The following is a 19,083-nucleotide window of genomic DNA, read 5'->3' on the forward strand; positions in this document are numbered from 1 at the left end:
GCAGGGCATTGATGGGAAGCTCTCTGCCACCCAGAAGACTATATAAATGACGTAGGGCTTTTCTGTTTAGCTAAATTTATAGTATCTACTAAAACACAAAGCAGCAATAACTTATTACAGTATTTAATTTCTACTGAGAAACATTCATCTACTCTTTAAAAATGCTTTATATAAAAAAAAAAAAGAGGAACAAACACCCACAATATTGAAAGATAAACAAAGCTGAGGTTAAAGGGAAGGTTATTATGCTGTGACTACACCTGTGTACTTCTCTATGGTTTTATGCATCCAGACTTTGTAAATAAATGGTTTAACTTGACTGCTCCTGTGTAGAAAACTTTTTTTTAAAGTTTTCATTTAATGGTGTACTGAAAACTTAGACAAGTAACATTTTAGTGAAATCTTTTTTTAGCCCTGAGCACTCAGCTTCACTTGTTTTTCCACTTTACCTCTCCCCTCTTTCCCTCCCACTCCTCCCCCATGAAAAAGATGTAAGAATAATAAAGAGTTATCCTCATTTGGCATGTTAATTACTTGAATCCTTTCCACTACTGGACTCCATGTTAGATCTACCAGTATCACAAGTAATAGCCACAAACACCCTCTCAGCTCGAGTCCCTCACAGCTGCTCGGCTACCCCACAGTAACATACATTTTTTACTGTCCTGCAGTCTCAGAAATTTTCCCTGTGAACATGCTCTTGTCCCCTGCTTTGAGCAGCTGCACACAGGTCAAATGGTGTCAAGCAGAGGAGCTGACATGGCAGTTCCCAAATCAAACACTTTTATCCTCTGAGAACAGAAAACAGTGTGAGCACTACTGTTGGTTTTGGTGAGCACTAGGGAGCGAGAGAGATGATGATACCATATTTGACATTAGGATCCCAAGAATTTCCCAAACCAGCCTCCCTTCTATTCATGAGACCTTACCTGGAACACTAATGAGATTTGTGCACTGTCAGGCCTTGCTCAGACTGGAAGTACACAGGAGGCAGAGCAAACAAGTCCTCATTTTGCAGTGTAACTTCATGCAGGATCTTGGGCATTTTATTTTCCTTCCTTCATTGCATGGGAGAACCTAAAAGGAGGCAGCATTCAAGAAAAAAAAAATAAAAAACCTTGGAAAGCTATTATCTTTATTTCCTTTTCCTCTAAATGTAACAAAGAAATTATACTGTCTGTTTGTGTAACATTAGGGACGTTTAGATAAGCCAGGACAGTTATTTTGTAAACTCCTGTGGCTACACCAGTACAATTAGTCTCCTCTGCAGACACCATGAGCCCAAGGTCCCAACAACATACAGATATAACATTGTAAATGTTGGTCAGCTATAGCAGTGTAAATCCCCATTGCACTGAAACAGCCTGCTCATGTGGAAGGTAATTATAGGTGTAATAGAACTAGATCAGAAACTGCTTATAAAACTAGATGTTATAATTTGCGCATCACAAATAATTTATTGTAACACTATTGTGCATATCCCTTTATACTAACCCTGAACACCAGGCACATTTCATCTCACTACAGCTTGAATTAGACCTTCTTCAAACCTTCATTTTAATGGGTGATCAGCACTGTCACCCTGAGCAATCCATGAAAAATTTATTACTTAGTAACATGGCATCAATCATTTTCTCAGAGACAAAATAAAACAAACAGGACAAGACTTTGCCCTCGACACCTTGTTAAGAGTCTTATCTAATCATCCTACCCCCACACAGTGTTTGGAAAAATTTCAAACGAGTGCAAGAAACTAACCACCAATATAGTGCCTAGATCACCTGTTCCTTGGGAATAGTTTCATTGAGAAATAGATCCTCGTATCTTAATTTATACACCAAGAAGACTGAATTCTAAAAATAAATTTAAAAAAATACTATTAGAGATTTTGCAGGATTTCCAAGGAAAAAAGAAAGAGAATTTGGGAACAGAGCTCATGTGTATGCGCAATTTTATCACCTGTGTACAGATCTGAGGAAGCAGAAGCTCAGAAACGATGATCGGGATATGAAGACAAAATTCAGACTGAAATAAATAAGGATACCATTGAATCATTCAAATGTAATGCCAGGTTAAAACAAGGTGGCACCGGACAAGCAGGAAACAACTTGGGTTCAGGACAAATGTCTGTGCCCTGTGTGAAATACATGCAATAATAAGTGCTGGGTACACAATTAATTGCTTTAATAAAGATGTGGAAAGTAATGCAAGGTTTTAAAAAGGAAGGCTGAAAAGGTACTGACTTCACTGCCAACATGCTTATTTAAAATTAAGGTAACTTCCGGACCAGAACCTAGGCCATACACTCCTTTCTAACCATAAGTATTGAAGGGTGGGAACGACAGCTGGTTTTGTTTGGAAGACAAGAGCACTAGAAGCAATTGATTCCCAGTAAAATCATACAAGAGTAAACCATGGTCTTTGGCAGTAGGTGTGAGTGTTACATCCTTGGCTTGTTTGCAGGGCTTTTTTTAAGGTCTTAAGAATAATTTCAGTTTTAAAACTTGACTTTTGCTGCTGGAAGATACATGTTTAATCCTTACACAGCATTACTTTCACATACTGAGGCTGACATCACGGGTAGTCAAAGAATATGTTTAATAAAAAATAATTAAACTTCCATTTGCTCTATAGAACATCATAGAAAGTAATTCAATAAATTACAAATGACTTTTTAAGACGCTTGTTCAACTACAGAAAGCAAATTCAGACTACACAGAACACAACCGGCAAATATTGCAAATGTCCAAAAAAAACCTGGACTAAGACTTGGATCATGAAGCCTGAAACAAGGGATAGAAATACAAGGCAATAACAGCTAAGGTTTTTTTAGTAACTACCAACACACACTTTATCATCACCTTGGATATCCTTTTAATTTTAACTTCAGTATTAGTGTAATTCTACTGAGGTTTCCTTATAACCCTTAACTTTATACAACCGTATTTGCATATAGTTTAGCTGATAGTGGGACACTTTTCCCCCTCTGGATCAAACTGATGAAAAATAACCCAAATATAATTATGTTCAAGTCTACACCAGCCTTCTTTACTTGCAACTGTAATTGCCTTATTACATAGAAAGAATCACTAGAACAGTAACCAAACTTACTTGACCATAATAGGAAAATACTTTATTTCATAAATCTGATATAAATTAGGTTTTAGCCACAAGATTTAGGACTTGTTTTGTGGGGAAAGGGTGGGAAGTGATGGTATTGTTGACATACTCCATCAGCAAACAAAGTTAATAACTGCTTGTAAAACTTTGGCTATTTCATAGATGCATCCTAGTTAAATAAAAGTGCTATATTACAAAGGGCAAAATATTAAATATGAAATACTTTTTCTTTTAATGATGAATTGCTACCCCCTTCTCTTGGCAGTTTTTGATTTTCACTATTGCTAAGACACTGCATGAAGGGCCAAAAATCAGAATACTATCTGGGAAAATACGTAACCAGCACAATCCAAATGGTATTTGTATAATTGTGTAATTACATCTAATACTGCTTCTAATCATGGGGCTAGTTATTTTGCACATAGAAACTTATATTTCATTGGTAAAGTTCTTGATAAAAAACAACACAGTTGTTTTACTGTACAAGCAAGCAACAGAACTATATCAAAATATACAGTTTTTGTTTTTTATTTTTAAATTTATCCCTTTGTAAAGCTTTTTCCATGACTTTCACTAGTACCTGTATCTATTTTCTCTTAACACTTGCCTATTCTTGGACCGCAAATGATGTAACCACGGTCAACTGAAGTCTCAGTCAGTTCAGAAGTTCTGTAAATGTGAATCTGGGCCTCGACTGTGTCAGAGTAATAGCAGCTTAAGAAGGAGGAATCATATCACACATCAAATCTTAGACAGATTTTATATAGTAAAGGGTTCTAAGGATTTGGACTTAAACAGATGCCTTATGCCCTGTTACTGTCGTTTTCTAGGAATAATTTGTCTTCCTTACTATTCAAAGTGCTTTTTCGTTAGTGGGTAACTCAGCATAATATATGAAGTGATATCCCAATAATGATTTTGGATAATATTTAATCAGATTTAAATCTGCAGAGAAGTTTAAACTCAAAAGGAGTTCAAAACTATCTGTACTTTATTTACCATTATTAACTGGGAACTCCAGGAGGTTTTATGACATAAAACACAAATAGAAATCTACACAAACAAAGCAAACAAACAATTTTTACATGAATTATGCAGTGTTGAAAGGTCTTTTCAGTGGCACTTTATGACAGTTTGCCTCTTCTGAGTCTTGGGGAAACTACTCCTCATTTTGGGACTTTTTATTCTGCAGAGGGAGCCCAAAACTTTGCAAGGTGTAAACTAAATAGATCTACATGGTGCCAAGTAGCATGAGGTAAGACAGTTTTTGCTTTAATTTCCCCTTACTGCTGTCGAAGACAACAGTTGCAGTAAGAGGGAAAAAAAACCCCAACAGTCTTATCTCAAATAACTCAGATTTTAACATGCTATACAGGATGTCTTTAAAAAACAAAACAAAACCTGAAAACAAGTAATAGAAACCAATGTAAACTTCCTAAACTAACTCAGCTGAGGTAACAGGTAGCCAGTTTAATTGGCTGATTGGGAAAAATTTATCTTCTTTTAAACACACTTGTACCTGAATTGGAAACAGCAGTGCATCACAACACTAGAGCATTTTCATGTAATTAAAGCAATGGATGGTGATGTAGATTCTACAGCTTTCATGACATTCATTAGCTGCCCAAATTATTGCTGAGTTTTGATCTGTAAATTATAAGTGTCAAGGAGGCTGTAAAACTATATTCAAATTAAATCAATAATATGCATAAAGTATTCTGTGTTCACTGCAAATATATTAAATATACAGCTCTTACTTGAGCATTATTTTCATAAAATTAACCCCCCAACAAAATTATAATGCCTTTTGTTGTAATTTTACACCATTGTGTATTTGATAGTACATACAAGTTCAGAAACTTATGAACTTCAAGAAATATTACATGCAAAACGTCTCTGAAAGCAGTTTGCACTTCTAAACAAATACTGAAATGTTCGGTCAGTAAATCATTGATGCACTCAACACTGGGTTATTTACAATGAAATAATTAAAGAATAAATTCAAAATCAGTTTATAATTTAAGTGCAGAGTCTGGGGTCAGTCTTCATCGCTCGAATCCGAATCCTCAGATGAAGACGATGTACTGTCAGATCCAGATGAAGCATCTGCTTTCTCTGAACCCTCATCTGTGCTGTTTTCATTGTGAGAGCTTGGCTCTGTTCCCCCTTTGTCATCCTGATCTCTAACCCTAGAATTTTCCTCCTTTTCCTCTGTGGGCTTGGCTGAGCCTGTGTCATTACTTTCACTGTTCTGTACATCAAAAATATTAGACTGAGACAAAGGTGGGATATGAAGATTAAGGCCTGGAGTGAGAAGCATCCCTGGGTAAAGTATGTTGGACAAAAGTAAAGGGTTAAGAGAGAGAGGATTGGCAGCTGCAGCGGCAGAGGATGTTGAAGGAGAACTTGAAACAGAGTTTTCACCACCAGTATCCGTATTTTGGTCTTCTGTCCTTTCTTTCTTTGTATCTGTCTCCTTTGAATCGCTTCCCTTTTTCTCCTCCGAAATGGATTCTGTCGACTTTGCCAGAAGTCCTCCCATGCCCAGCAGGTTTGGTAATCCAGCCATCCCTGACAGCAGCATGGGGAACATGGCAGCCATGTTCTTGGCCTCTCCTCCAGCAGCTAAGCCAGCTGGCATTCCCATCAATCCTGCTGTCACCTGCAGCGACTGCAGGTTCTGCAGGTTTTGCTGTAAGGCCTGAAGACTGGGCAGATCCACTCCTGGCAGCAATCCATTGGCCAGCAGGGGGTTGACGGACACGCTGGCAGCAGAGGCGGCCGCTGCAGCTGCTGTCGCCTTGGCGATCTCGCTTTTGGGACGCCTCCCCCTCCGGCTCACTTCTTCCCGCACCACCGGGCCTGTGAGGATACGGTCAAACATTCCTTCTGGAAGGAAGCCCTGGGAGAGACACAGGGGCACTTTTAGTGTATTTTGAGAGCTTAAAGATGGCAAAAGAAAAGCAAATGGAGGACTCAAGTGTACAAAACAGTGTCAAAGGCTTGATCTCCAGACAAGTCTCTGGAATTTGGGATGATTTTGTGCTACCACATCCCAAATGTCTACAGGCCCATCTCCACTGTGAGGGCTACACACAGATCTTCTCACACCCTCTGCTAACTCATCCTTACTGGTTTCCTGACACATCAAGCCAAACATAGCTAATTATAGGAGAAGCTCAATCTAAGTTCTAAACCAGCATTGCTTTGAAATATTATCACACAGCAATCACTTGACAGTTTAATTAGTTTTCAATTTAAAGTTAAATATGTGTGATTGCCCACAGACCAACAATCTCTGAGCCTTTTTTATTACTGCTAGTGTCTCTTTAATGTCCTCATATTTCATCTCATCCATAAACTGAAGAATAAACAATAAAGACTCAACTTGAATTTAAATTAAATTCAGAGTACTTCTATTTAGGATTTGTAGAGTATTACTTCACCACTCTCAGTCCTCCTACCTAACAAAGAAAGAGTTGCAATGAACACCAATATTCCCTTTGAAATGCATGGTCTTGAAATTTCCTTTTTAAAACGGCAATCATAAGATCAATTATTATGCAACTCCATAGTACAATTGCCTTTTTTCCCCCAGCAAATAACTCTAATTTATATTAGCTTAATACAACTACAGGAATTCAGAACAAGTTCTGTTCTTCCCTACTGCAGATAACTACTACTTTCTCAAAGTAATTCTGCTATTATTTATACCTATATTCAGAGATGTACACTATACAGCACAACTTTTTGAAGTTCAAAATATGTCGTTATCTTCAAGGCAAGACTAACTGATAGTATCCTCAGTATCCTAATTTCTCAAAGGTGCACACTGAAAGTAAAATATTTAAGATTAAGCATTTTTTTTCTTCCTAACTGGAACTTTAGAGAAAATATTCTTACTCATAAATAATTCCTTGGCTATTATCTTTCCTAAAAGCCACTAGGGCTACATTTAAGACATGAAAAGTCACAGTATTACAGCATCTTCAACAAAATCTCTAATTTGGGGTTGCCAGTCACTGTTCCACCTTTCTCCTACTCCAGCTGCGCCAGCACAGCATTTACTGAACTAAGCTGGCAGAAAGCTGACATTGACTCATGTTCGCTGTTACTGTAATACCAGAAACGAAAATCACACCTCTTGGCATGCATTTTTTTTTTTGTTTGCCTTGTTTTCTTTCATATACATTTCATGTCATGGTTATCTTATTCTGAAAATACTCACAGACTGTTTTACAACTTCTCCCCACTCAGGAGCCACTCCATACTCTGGATTTTCTTTCAAGAACCTGCACAAATCCTTCAGAGGGGGAGCAAATGCACCTCCAACCTGAGAAGCAGAAGATAAAAGTCAGCGAATATGTGACAACTGATAAGAAAAAAGGCAACATTAACACCTGACACTGTTTCATTTTTACCTTTTACATAATACAGCACAAATAAAGCCTCACTTCAAATTATCACTGAGCATGATCCAGCTTTTGACTGACTCCTGGTGGTAAATGTGTACATGATTTGTTCTAAATCTACAAAATTCAAACTCATATATTAAACTCAGTTTGAGACTTCGATATTTGACATTCCCACTGATGTTTAATATTTAATGTTTATTTAGACATGCAATGAATGGAAGACCAACCACATGAACAGAGAACAACGGTGGTGCAGTTATTACCAAGAAGGTTGTAAGTACAATCCTGTTAGACTTTTCCTTTATTTAATATATCAATCCTATTCTATCATCTCAGTCAACTTCTAGAAATACTTCTTTTAAGAGGCTCTGCCATCATGAAATAAATTCTTGAGTTTTTTTCACACAAAAAAGGCCAGGTTAAAATTGCTGAACAGCATATCCTAACAAAAGCACATATACAGGAAAGCAAGCTTTTAAATTAATGGGAGGTGTTATTCAGATCCAGAAAGAAAAAAGGAAAAATTCTCCAATTTCTGCTTAACTTTCTCTATAAACTGCAACTTAAACTCATATTTTCTAGGCTACTTTTGGTCCCTCACCCTCTGCTACTCACAATGTTACAAAACTATAAAAGAAAATGAGATGAAACGAGTTTGGTGATGCAGAGAAGTTGAGGACAACTTATATATGGAAAAACAGAGATTAATAAAGTATCCAAGTGCCAACTATGGAGTGGAAGTTTGAGGGGAAAAAAGCTATCATGAAAACACAGGTTTTCACAGTAAACAGAGATCAGATCTCTCACTCCTTGATCCTCAATTTTGACAAGATCCCTCAGGGCAGAGCTTACTGAAGAGCAGCCACAGATCCCAGTTTCCAGAGACTCACAAACCATTCTGGTTCCCCTTTAGAGCTGCTGTCTCAATACACTGAAGAGATTAAAGACTCAAATTCTGCCTCGCTCTCCTGTACAGATGGACAAAGCTCCTGACCTTAATATAGCAGCATACAAAAAAACCCCATCCTGCTTCCCTTGCAGCTGCTCTAACAAAAAGAAAAGCTGGCAGTGCAACAAGAGAAAGGGAAAACACTCCATACATGGACACAACAGCTCAAAGATTCCCACTGGACTGCTGCTCTGGTGCTATACTGACATTCAAAGACACCATCACACACATCTGGCCAGATCTGTTCAACAGACACCAGTAATGTTCTGCATCCTTTTCTTGAATATTGCCTTTAGCCTTCCCCAGAGCCTATTCAAATGCACTGTGCTGTTCCCAAACTGTGATCACCTGTACAAAAATTCAATTCAATGCCTGCTCTCACATCTTCCACTGCTGCATTTTAACACGAGAATTCCCCTTCTCCTTTTGTTCTCCTGTTTCCCTAACATTGCACCTAAAAATGTGACTGACAGCCAATATCTACTGGTGATCCATAAAGGGCAAATGCCAGATATTACTGAAAAAAGCAAAAAAATCCAGTACACAGGATTCTTAATTCCAATGGACAAGCTTCTCTGCTGGATATACTACCAATATAATTTTAATTACGTCAAAAATAGTAATGAGAAGATTACAAAACATTTCAAACTCCTGATGAAGTTGCCACTTTGATCACATATTTTGAAAACGTATTTTAGTGGCCCTGCCTCTGAGTCAATGACAAACATTGTACCACCCTGAGTGTTCAGCTCTATCTGAACATAAACCATGTTTCTATCTTACATATTTTCCCAGTTGCAAAACATGTACCAAAAGATTGTAATTGACCTTTTTGCTCTGTGCCAAAACTTTAAAGCAAAAACCTTTCATTTGTATACTGGGAACATTTTAGCAAGTGTAGTATATCAAGTTCTTCATCTGGAGTAATTTTTCATTTAGGGAGTACCAGTATAATGAATACCTTTCTCGCATTTCTTCTATTTATGAGCTGGACACGTTCTTCACCAGTTAAACTGTTAACATCCAGTTTATTGGGGTTTCGACAGCGGTGTCTTTTTTGTTTGGGCCTCCCATCATGCAGCTGCATCCTCTGTTATAAAGGAATTAAAAAGCCTATTATCTTTCTGATATAACTACTTAAAAACAGTAAGATCTCTGTGTCTCTTGAGTCAGGCATTCACTTGAAGTCAACTCCAACTTCAGAAATATTTTAATAACAATACCTATTTACTAATCACAATCATTTACTAAGCAGTAAACAGCACTACATCATTTCCCTGATGCCTTTGCCCATTGCTTTGTTTCACTAATTTCCAGTTTTTAACAGTGCTTTAACTGTCCTGAGCATTGCTGCTGTTTTGAATTGTAACATCTTCATGGAGAAGTAAGGTTGTTATTCCAGACGTCACACACAAGATCTTCTTACATTCTGCTCAATATTAACAAATCTCAAATTTGGAAGTAACATAATGAGAAGATCATACCCACACAAACATCACTACCATAGCACTGTAATGTAGGTATGAGATACATTCCATAGGAAAGTCTTTAATCCTCTTCCACATCACTAAATATGCTGTTACACATTTTCAGCTCCAATCATCAGTACCATGGTAATATGAGTTTTCTTATCCTAGATAATATTTTAAATCCTAAGTGAAACAATACAAAGATCAAATGTCTTGATTTAGTATTGGTTATCTTGGCAATTACACTTGTGAGACAAAAGGACGGCTGGCAGACCTCACGTTGTAAAAAGAAATGGGTATTTTCCTTTTCCTAAGTGGAACGGAACAAGGAAATAATTCCCTGTAACATAGAATACAAACCCAAATACATCATATGAGAACTATCTTACTATTTAGCTAGAGAGAGGTGAAAGAAATACTCACAGGAATACAAGCTCCTGAATCTTCAACATATCCAGGATGTTCTTTAAGCCACCTTTCTAAATCTTTTCTTTTGGGGGCATCATCACCTGCAAGCCTTGTTCCATCTTTTAGGTTAATAACAGGAACGGGACTCTCTGCATCAAGCATGCCTTGGGACTGCGTGTAAGTGAGTGCTGGGTTTATGCCTGCAGCAACCTGACAGGAGTTAATACCTGGATTAACCTGGAGAAATTAAAGACATCTGACTTTCTGCATTGAAAACAAACCATCACAATTATTTCATGTGTAAGTCAACGAAGGCCACAGTCCTGCAGATCACTAAGGGCACACTCAAGGACTTGGGCACTGCTCATGTCACAGAAATCCCTTCAAGTCACTGCCCAATCTGGTCCCATAACAGATGTACAGGAAAGCACGTCAGGAAGTGTTGCTATGTCAAGCCACAAATTTCTAATAATACATTGTTAAAATTCATCAGAATTAAAGTTACATTTTAAAAACAATTATCAATATTCTATATATCTAATATTTAATGATACTTCATGAAGTTCTCATCTGTGTAATCATAAACTATCAGCAAAACAATCCCAAACCCAAAAGTTGAACAGGGACAGGGGCAGCTGGTTATGCTCAGTTAAGGCACTAATAATAATTTTGATCTTATTTTTTGGATACAAAATCAAGTTTACTTACATGGTTAGGCTGTTTATTTCTATTCATGAAGAGGACATCAACCCCCTCCACATTCTTCCTTCTTCCTCGTCTCTTTTTGACTACAGGCTGACTGTCAACTATGACTCCATTGGCACTGGCTGTTAAGTGACTGGAAGTACCTAAGAGTAATGCAATAAAACTTGAGTCAGATGCTTGTTTATAAAGAGAAACATGTCTGAATAAAAAAATAAAATAAAATTACTTGAAATAGTGTGAGTGCATACAATTTCTAGATGTAATAGCTAAGACAAACTGCCCTTTGTTTTTTGATTATTTAAAGCATCATAAATAACAGGCTCTGAAAGCCACTTTACTATGAAAATTTCATTACTGCCCTTCCACCCCCTCCAAATTAATCTGTTCAGGGATGATAGCTGTTGAAAACTGTTGACATCACATACACAGAGGGGCAGACATCCCTAAATAAATGTTTAGCAAGACCTTAATGGTATGTTGCAAAATTTAAGCAGAAGCTGGACTAAATTGAGAACCCATTTCTAATAATGTCAAGTATTTTAATCCAAATGTTAACTCCTTACTTCGGGCTCATTTTTGTCAGAGTATACCTGTTATTTTGTTCTGAAACAAGCTGTAAGTTCTTGGCTATAAATCAAAAATTGATTCTAGATTATTGTCCTCCACTGTCTCTTTATAGGAGACACAAGAAAGATTATGAAGAGTGCAAATTGACAGAGGCATAAATCTGGAACTTGTCATTTAACTTACAAGTAGCCACATTAAGTTCTGAGTTAAACTGATTACTGTCAGTGCATGGTGATGCACTGTACTAAAATTTTCTTGGAGGGGGGATGTTTACAGTGTATAATGGCATCATTCTAAAAAATGAACATTACAGTAATTGACACTGAGACAAAGTATCAGGTGCTCCGAACTGGAGAGTGTCTCCACACTAGATAGAATTTCTCCAGATTGCAGTTTAGAACAGCAACATTGCAAACATCTCTCTCCACTGCTGATCCATGGACATCAACAGAAGAACACAGAAAATTTAATACTAGATTACCCTTCTGCTCTCTGATACTTTATGTACCTGATTTGGGAAGTGATTTTGGGAAGTTGACAAGGCTGGTTTCTGAAGCATTCTGGAGTTCACGTAGCCGAGCCAGATATTGCTGCTGACCCAATGCACCCTCCTCGCTTTCAAATGGCCTTTTCTGAGACAGTCCCTGCTTCTGAAAAGTCAATTTCAAACCACCTTCCTGTTAAATAAATGCCAGGGTTAGAAGAGCTTCTGCTGAAGCAGAAATAACTACTTCATAATCAGGGTTTTCACATACAGTTACTCCAAAAGAATTAAGAAAGAATGAAAACACTATGTTAGACCTTATACAACCTCGTTCTTCCATGTAAAACCAACATTTGAACAGAAATTTCATTTGAACTGAAAAATCCAGACACTGGTAAGCTGTTTACCTCCTGAATCCAGTCCTAGACCCAACTACAAGAGCAAATAGTCATATATTCTTATGTGCTACAAACAGATCTCAAACTACACATAAACAAAATATTTGAAGCTTCTAGCTTGTAAACCAGGAAATTTTCCTGTAATCCTCTAAAAGACCATGAAATAATAAAGCACTTGCTGGAATGTTTAAAAAAAGCTTAACAGCAGAAATACCTTTTTATACTAACCATTTCATTTGTTAGAAACAGCATAAAACAAGCTGTCTGAGGAAGCATCAGCATGGCAAAAATTCAGTTCAGAGAGAAAAATAATGATTCCTTCCAGTGGCTTAAGGAAATTAAAAAAAAAAAAAAAAAAGAAAAAGAAAAAAAGGACACAAAAAAACCCCCTCCCCAAAAAACCAAACCCAAACCCCAAACACTCAGTGCCCAGAAGCAGCAGACCCAAATACCCACAAACAAGTGTGTGAAGGAAGTGAGAGTGAGAGCAGGCAGCCACTTGCAGGTAAAGCATGCCGCACACCGCAATCGCAACCAGGTCCTAGGGCAATAAAAATAAACATACGTCATTGATTTTCACTGTAAACTCCTTTTCTCGTACATGCTTCTTCACCTTTGACAGCTGGGGTGATTGGTCATATTCTTCTTTTACAGCTGCAAGAGGGGGTGTAGGTGCACTGGGCTCACTGTACTCTGCAGCTGCCCCTGAGCTATCCAGCAGTTTGGTGGTGTAGAACGATGCCACTGTAGTGCTGTCGTAGCTCCTTCGGGCTGAAGGCCATTTACCTTTCAACACTGTCTGACAAATACTGTCAAGTCGGTTAATCATAACTCGATCCTAAAACACAGAGAAAATCATTTTGTAAGACCAATGCTTACCAACACTGTTACATTGATGTATTAGCTCTTAATTCTACAGAGAAGAGAAATGACGTTATTTCTGGACTTGAAGATTTTCAAGTTCCTGGATTTGTACTGATTTCCTGTAAGTCAGTGAAAGCTACCTCTGTACTTAACTTCACTGTGTACCTGTAAACAAATGTGCAATCTCTCTCATGTGTACAGGGTCTGGCAAATGCTTGAAATATACTGTCTCCCTGATATTTAAAGGAAAGATATGGTAACTACCAAAGTAGTATTTGTATGTGTGGCTTTGACTCTCTGCTAGCAGGATCTGAACCTGTGAGCCACCACCATAACATACAGCAAATAGCATTTATAAAAGAAGATCTACAGTCTTTTTATTCATGTCTCCTTTTAGCTTCCAAAACCACATTATTCCTCATTCCCCTTCTTTAGACACCAAACACAGGTAACACTTCACACACCTCCATAATACACAGTTCTCAAGTCCCAATAAACTCAGCTGGGTACATTAGGACTCCAGAAACTACTGGATTTTCTGATCATTTCACAGTTATTTGTCAAATAAAACTTGTGACTGCTAAAATTACAAGTTCTGTAAGCAAACACTTATTTCTGAATTCAAGACTCTCCTCTATATTTGATATAAGTCAACCTTTTACACTTTGAATGTAATTTTTCACGAAGTGCCATGGACCTGTGACATAAAAGTTATGCTTCCCTTCAAAAATTATGAGAAGTACTATGTGGATTTAATGCATGTTTCAGAAGCCAACATAACAACAACTAAAGGTCCCAAAATTCAAATCCTACAGCTATTTCCCCTGCTTCATGGTTTTAATATATTTAACAGAATACTGATGTCAGAGCCCATCTTCAAATACTACTTTGGTTTTCAAAGTTGCATTATAAACTTGCCTTTGGCCAGTAGGACGCAGCCAACATGTATCCACCTTGTAGGAGATAACCGGAATTTGGTGTCCCATTGTTCATCTGGAAACTGTCTTGTGTCTCATCTTGTGTGGTGCTCAGAGAGGCCACACTCTCTTCATCATAGGCTTTTATATGTGGAGTTCCTTCTGCTAAATAAAACCATCAAAATCATGATGTTGTAAGGGAGTTAAACACTCATTGTAAGAGGTTCAGGAGAACAAAATACACACAACAATGTTCAGAGAAAGTCCAAATACAAAGTTAAACTGAAGAACTAATCTCTTAGGTTTTTCAGGCCGATCCTTTCCTAGGAATATAAATTCCACACATATTCCTGTTAGTATTTTGAAGCTTAAGATGTTGAACATTTAGCTATTTGGAAACAGACATGCTTCAGAGTAATCTAACAGACAGTCTTCACTTAATGTATTTCTTTTGCAAGCCTACATTCACTAAAGTATAGAACTAAACTGAAATCAAAGGTATCTATCACCAGCACATGGCAAATCTATCGGGATAGTACTTTGAAGGACAGCCCATTTCATTTACTGCATGTTCCATGTCTTGAACATGTGTGCCTGCATAATTCAATTGTTCAATTTTTAATCACTGAGGATTTTTTCCTATTATCTTTCCAGTGTGATCTCTGACTTTCTTATATTTCTCTCATCATTAGTATTTCACTTTTGCCTCCATCCAGACAACAACAGAAGTTTCACTATGACATGGGGAAATAGTCTGAAACAACAACAAAGAAGTATTGCCTGAAAAGGTAACTACTACATCAGCACAAGGAGTAAGAGGGTCAGCTCTACAGAAATCAAATTTGTCTTTAACAATGGCTCTGTACTGAGTCATCTGATAGAATCCAGCACTCCCTTCAGAGATGTTCCAAATGTGGAAAGTAAAGGGTCATTGCCATGGTACAACCAGTGAAATAAAACCTGGGCTTAAAATTAAAATACAAATGAAGTTAAGTGAACTTTCCAGCATTTACCAATCTCTTCAACACCGACAGCAAAATTGCCAAAAAAACCCCAAAACAAAAAGGCCAACTGACTTATGGGATTCTGCAGTCCAAGGAAGGCAGGATTACTTGCCTAAACAGACTGGGCTGGCACAGAACAAACCTAGTATCTGGACATGTAGTACACTTATGGTATCCACAATTTCTATCTGAATATTTAATGTTATATAAGCATTCCTTTGCTCTCATTGTTTTACTGTTCGCATACAACTGTTTCCTCTGAAAATGTCCTTTTCCTGCTACACACAGCAGCATATTAGTAATTTTCTTTAAGTGGCATTTTACTTGCCCAGCAATCATTTCCCCAGTAAATTAACCCCATGGTTTCCATTTGTCATTTCCATGGACAAGAAGATCCATCTGATTAACACAATGCCTTTTTCCCTAAGGTATTGGAAAGAAAACTCTTCTTTACTTATACTTTAATCCCACTGGCTACCTTCATTTTCTTCCCTTCTCTATTACCATTTGTATCACACATTAGAGAAATCTTTCCACATTCTGAATTTCAATGGGGGATGTAGAGGACACTTCACAGCAGCAAAGAAAGGAGTGTATTAAATAATGAATGGTTAGGTTATTAAAAACTTTAAATCACTTTATCAGAGGCTTTTGCTTCTAGTTCAAAGCTTTCACTGTGTCTCTGTGTTACGTGGTCTTATGTGCTGCAGTCATCTCAGTCTTGCCTAAGCAGGTTTTTTTTGAAGTTAATTTTTTGAGAAGTGTTTAAGTGCTTGAAAATTCTCAGTGCAAGAACATTGTTTGGGCACCTCCAGTTCACAAGAGAAAGCAGCTGACATGACTTGAGTTTGGACAGAAGGAAGCTTGCAGGTTTCATGAAAGAACAATGAGGAAGCTACAAAGACGTGAGCAAGAGTGAAAAAAACAAACAGGGAAACCTAAAGAGTCTGTTTAGAACAAGAAAGAAACCACAGTAGGGAATACACACACACATAATATATTTCCAGAAAACACTGTCCATTCCACTCTCCCACATACAAAGCACATGCACAGCAACCTTGCTTAGGGAGCCAGTCCAAACATCCTAAGTACCTAACCCAAGGCACTGATATGAAGCAAACAAAGAGCAGTATTCCTGAAATTCTTCCAACTCATTTGGAAGAATCAAGCAAATACGTTTATTTACGCTTACTTAATGTTTAATAAAGTTTACTTCTGTGGGATTTAATAGCCTTTTTTAGACATTTTTCCATTAAGAATAAACTTGCTCAGTTAAGAATTATACTGCAGAAGTAAGACTACACACATACCACGTTTTTGTGCCTCCTCTTCATCACTATCACTCTCTTCAGACGATGATGATGACGACGATGATGATGATGAGGACGATGAGGAGGAGGATGAAGATGCTGAAGAACAAGATGAAGATGATGAAGAGCTAGAACCAGATCGAGAGTGCGAACAAGATGAGGAAGACGAAGAGGATGAAGATGATGACCTGGAAGAACAGGATGATCTATCTGAGTCAGAGTCTGAGTCAGAGCTAGAGTCAGACCCCCTTTTGCTGACTCTCTGTTTTTTGGAAGCTGGGTTTGGAGTTAGAGGCTCTGTCCTTGCTGCCACCATGCGCCTGTCTGTCTCAGCCTTCATGCTAGGTCTGTGGTCTGTAATTTGTATCGGGGTGCCATTTTTGGGACTCAGAGGTTCAGATTTCAGTATTGTCTGTGTCTCTTCTGTAGACATAGATTCATCTTCAGAAGACTGAGGGTCCTCTTTCAGATTTTCATTTTTAGCTTTTGCGTCCTCGAAAGCATTCACTTTAGCATCTGACAGTCTTGACTGAGGTGTAAGAGGAGAAGCAGATAATGCCATCTGGTACTGGTGCAAGAGTGGAGTAGAAGTCCTCGAGAGAGCCACTTTGTTTTGATTATAGTTCCTCTGGGCAGACATAAACGAGAGTTCAGGATCACGAAGAATATGATAATCTGTCCTGCTAACTCCATGTTTAGCAGCTCCAATAAGTAAATCCCGGTCATGAGTCCCACATTCCCACCAGACAGGTAGGTCTGGGTTTGGCTGGCACAGCTTTAGTCGCTCAAACAACTGTGGGTGTCTGAGAGCCTGTTCTCGCACTTTCCGCAGGAGCTCGATGCGGTACAAAGTCCGGGAAGCACGTTCCTCTGTGATGGGCTGGATAAAAATGTTTGGGTCCACAAGTTCTGTACAAGAACAAAACAAATGAGAATCTGCCAAAAACACCAAATCAGTACTTTAAATAGACGACTCTGATCAGTTTATCTGTCTCACCACTATAAGCTTTCAATTTTACTCTCAACAATTTCCTTAATTCCTCCTCCCCTATTTTTATTTTCCAACACATGAAAGAAAAACCTTTTTAAGGTAAGCACTGACAACACAAATTTGCAAAGTAAAAACATGCACACCCACCTTCTTTTGAGGGGAGACGACAGACCCTCCTGCACATTGACATAAATGCATACAGGTACTTCTCCAAGCTCTCATCAGTTTTCTTGTGCAGCCGAGCCATTGCTCGAAACTTGGTCCAGTCAAATCGTCCCCTTTCAGGGTCAAACACCACTCCAAATGTGGACACGACTCTGTAAAAGTCAGCTTCTTCTCTTCTTGTCCATCTTGACCAGCAAGAAAAAGATGTGAAATTCTGTCATTTTCTTCACTGTTTCACACATTATTACGTCTTTACCATTTTTACCTAAGGGCAGATTGAAAAAGCGTATTTGCATGCTGCACATACCTTTGCTGTCTTTCAATCTTAGCAGCCATCTTTGGATTTAGTGCAGCTTCTTCATATGGAGGCTGCATCATACTGGTTTGTACTGGGAATGTTGGCTGGATCTGCTGGGCCTGCCTGTTTTTACTTGTTCGTTGATAAGCTGTTATCAGGCGGCGCAGACGCGTTGTTAAGGCAGACTGAGTGGGCCAATAGATTTTGTCGCCTTCCATCATTTGTCCATCTACATGAAGACCAAGTCATGAGAAAAAAAAAGAAGTTGATCATTGCTAGGTGTCTATGGCTCTACACTAGGCAATCTAACTACATTTTAGCTAAGAATCACAAGAATTAAACAATTCAAAACACAAAGGCAACTGGCTCAGATTTGAAGTTTTATGGATTTACCTCCATCTGCTATTACTAGATCACCTGGGGATGAAACATCATCCTGTAAAAAAAACAAAAGCGAAGCACAATTTAAAATACAGCCCTCTCCAGAGATTTAGGTTAAACTTACCTCTTACAACAATTTATGAATATGACAAAGAACAAGAGTAACAAATAGTTCGGATAAATGGCTAACAAGGCATACAACAGAACTATGCAACAATTCCCTACCATTCCCACCCACCCAGACAACTTCAGAAACACATGGAGTAAGCTTTATCAACTTAGAGAAATACAGAAAAAGACACAGTAATTTACTCAACAAAAAGGTGAAAGTATTACCAAGTGTCTAAGTGAATGAGTGTTAAAAGGAGCTATTGGTGCCTACTATACCTCTATGTCATCTTTAAACATTGCTGGTGCTGGTTTATATTCTGGATCTTCTACATCCCTGTTAAAATTTCAACACAAAAGAAGCCATCTTAGTAATATTTTACACTACTAATTGAGAAGTTCTTACACTCTTTTCAATTAAGAAAAACTGATTTAAATTTAGTAAGATACTGTATTTAACTTTCATTTTAAATGAAGAAAATATTTCATGGCAGCTTTGGCTTGAATCCTGCTTGCCCTACTTCGCTTTC

The 19,083-nt window shown here is 37.9% G+C and overlaps 1 protein-coding gene across 7 annotated transcripts in view; it reads right to left on the minus strand.

The window, feature by feature from the left end:
* Positions 1-2,574: 2,574 nt before the first annotated feature.
* CHD9 (chromodomain helicase DNA binding protein 9) overlaps positions 2,575-19,083 on the minus strand; it is an 87,282-nt gene continuing 70,773 nt past the window's right edge. For 2 of the 7 annotated variants that reach the window (XM_032122226.1, XM_032122233.1), the window contains 13 exons: positions 18,833-18,890; positions 18,458-18,500; positions 18,074-18,293; positions 17,749-17,951; positions 16,611-17,519; positions 14,298-14,461; positions 13,081-13,353; positions 12,142-12,310; positions 11,070-11,209; positions 10,377-10,598; positions 9,446-9,574; positions 7,349-7,453; positions 2,575-6,022 (listed from right to left, as the gene is read on the minus strand). In XM_032122226.1, coding sequence (XP_031978117.1) covers positions 5,159-6,022; positions 7,349-7,453; positions 9,446-9,574; positions 10,377-10,598; positions 11,070-11,209; positions 12,142-12,310; positions 13,081-13,353; positions 14,298-14,461; positions 16,611-17,519; positions 17,749-17,951; positions 18,074-18,293; positions 18,458-18,500; positions 18,833-18,890 — 3,499 coding nt within the window. In that variant the 3' untranslated portion in view covers positions 2,575-5,158. The remainder of the gene's footprint in view (positions 6,023-7,348; positions 7,454-9,445; positions 9,575-10,376; positions 10,599-11,069; positions 11,210-12,141; positions 12,311-13,080; positions 13,354-14,297; positions 14,462-16,610; positions 17,520-17,748; positions 17,952-18,073; positions 18,294-18,457; positions 18,501-18,832; positions 18,891-19,083) is intronic. The other 5 variants (XM_032122230.1, XM_032122227.1, XM_032122229.1 and 2 more) reach the window with 5 other exon arrangements.

Source organism: Corvus moneduloides, chromosome 12 (genome assembly GCF_009650955.1).
Source record: "Corvus moneduloides isolate bCorMon1 chromosome 12, bCorMon1.pri, whole genome shotgun sequence".
Lineage (NCBI taxonomy): Eukaryota > Metazoa > Chordata > Aves > Passeriformes > Corvidae > Corvus > Corvus moneduloides.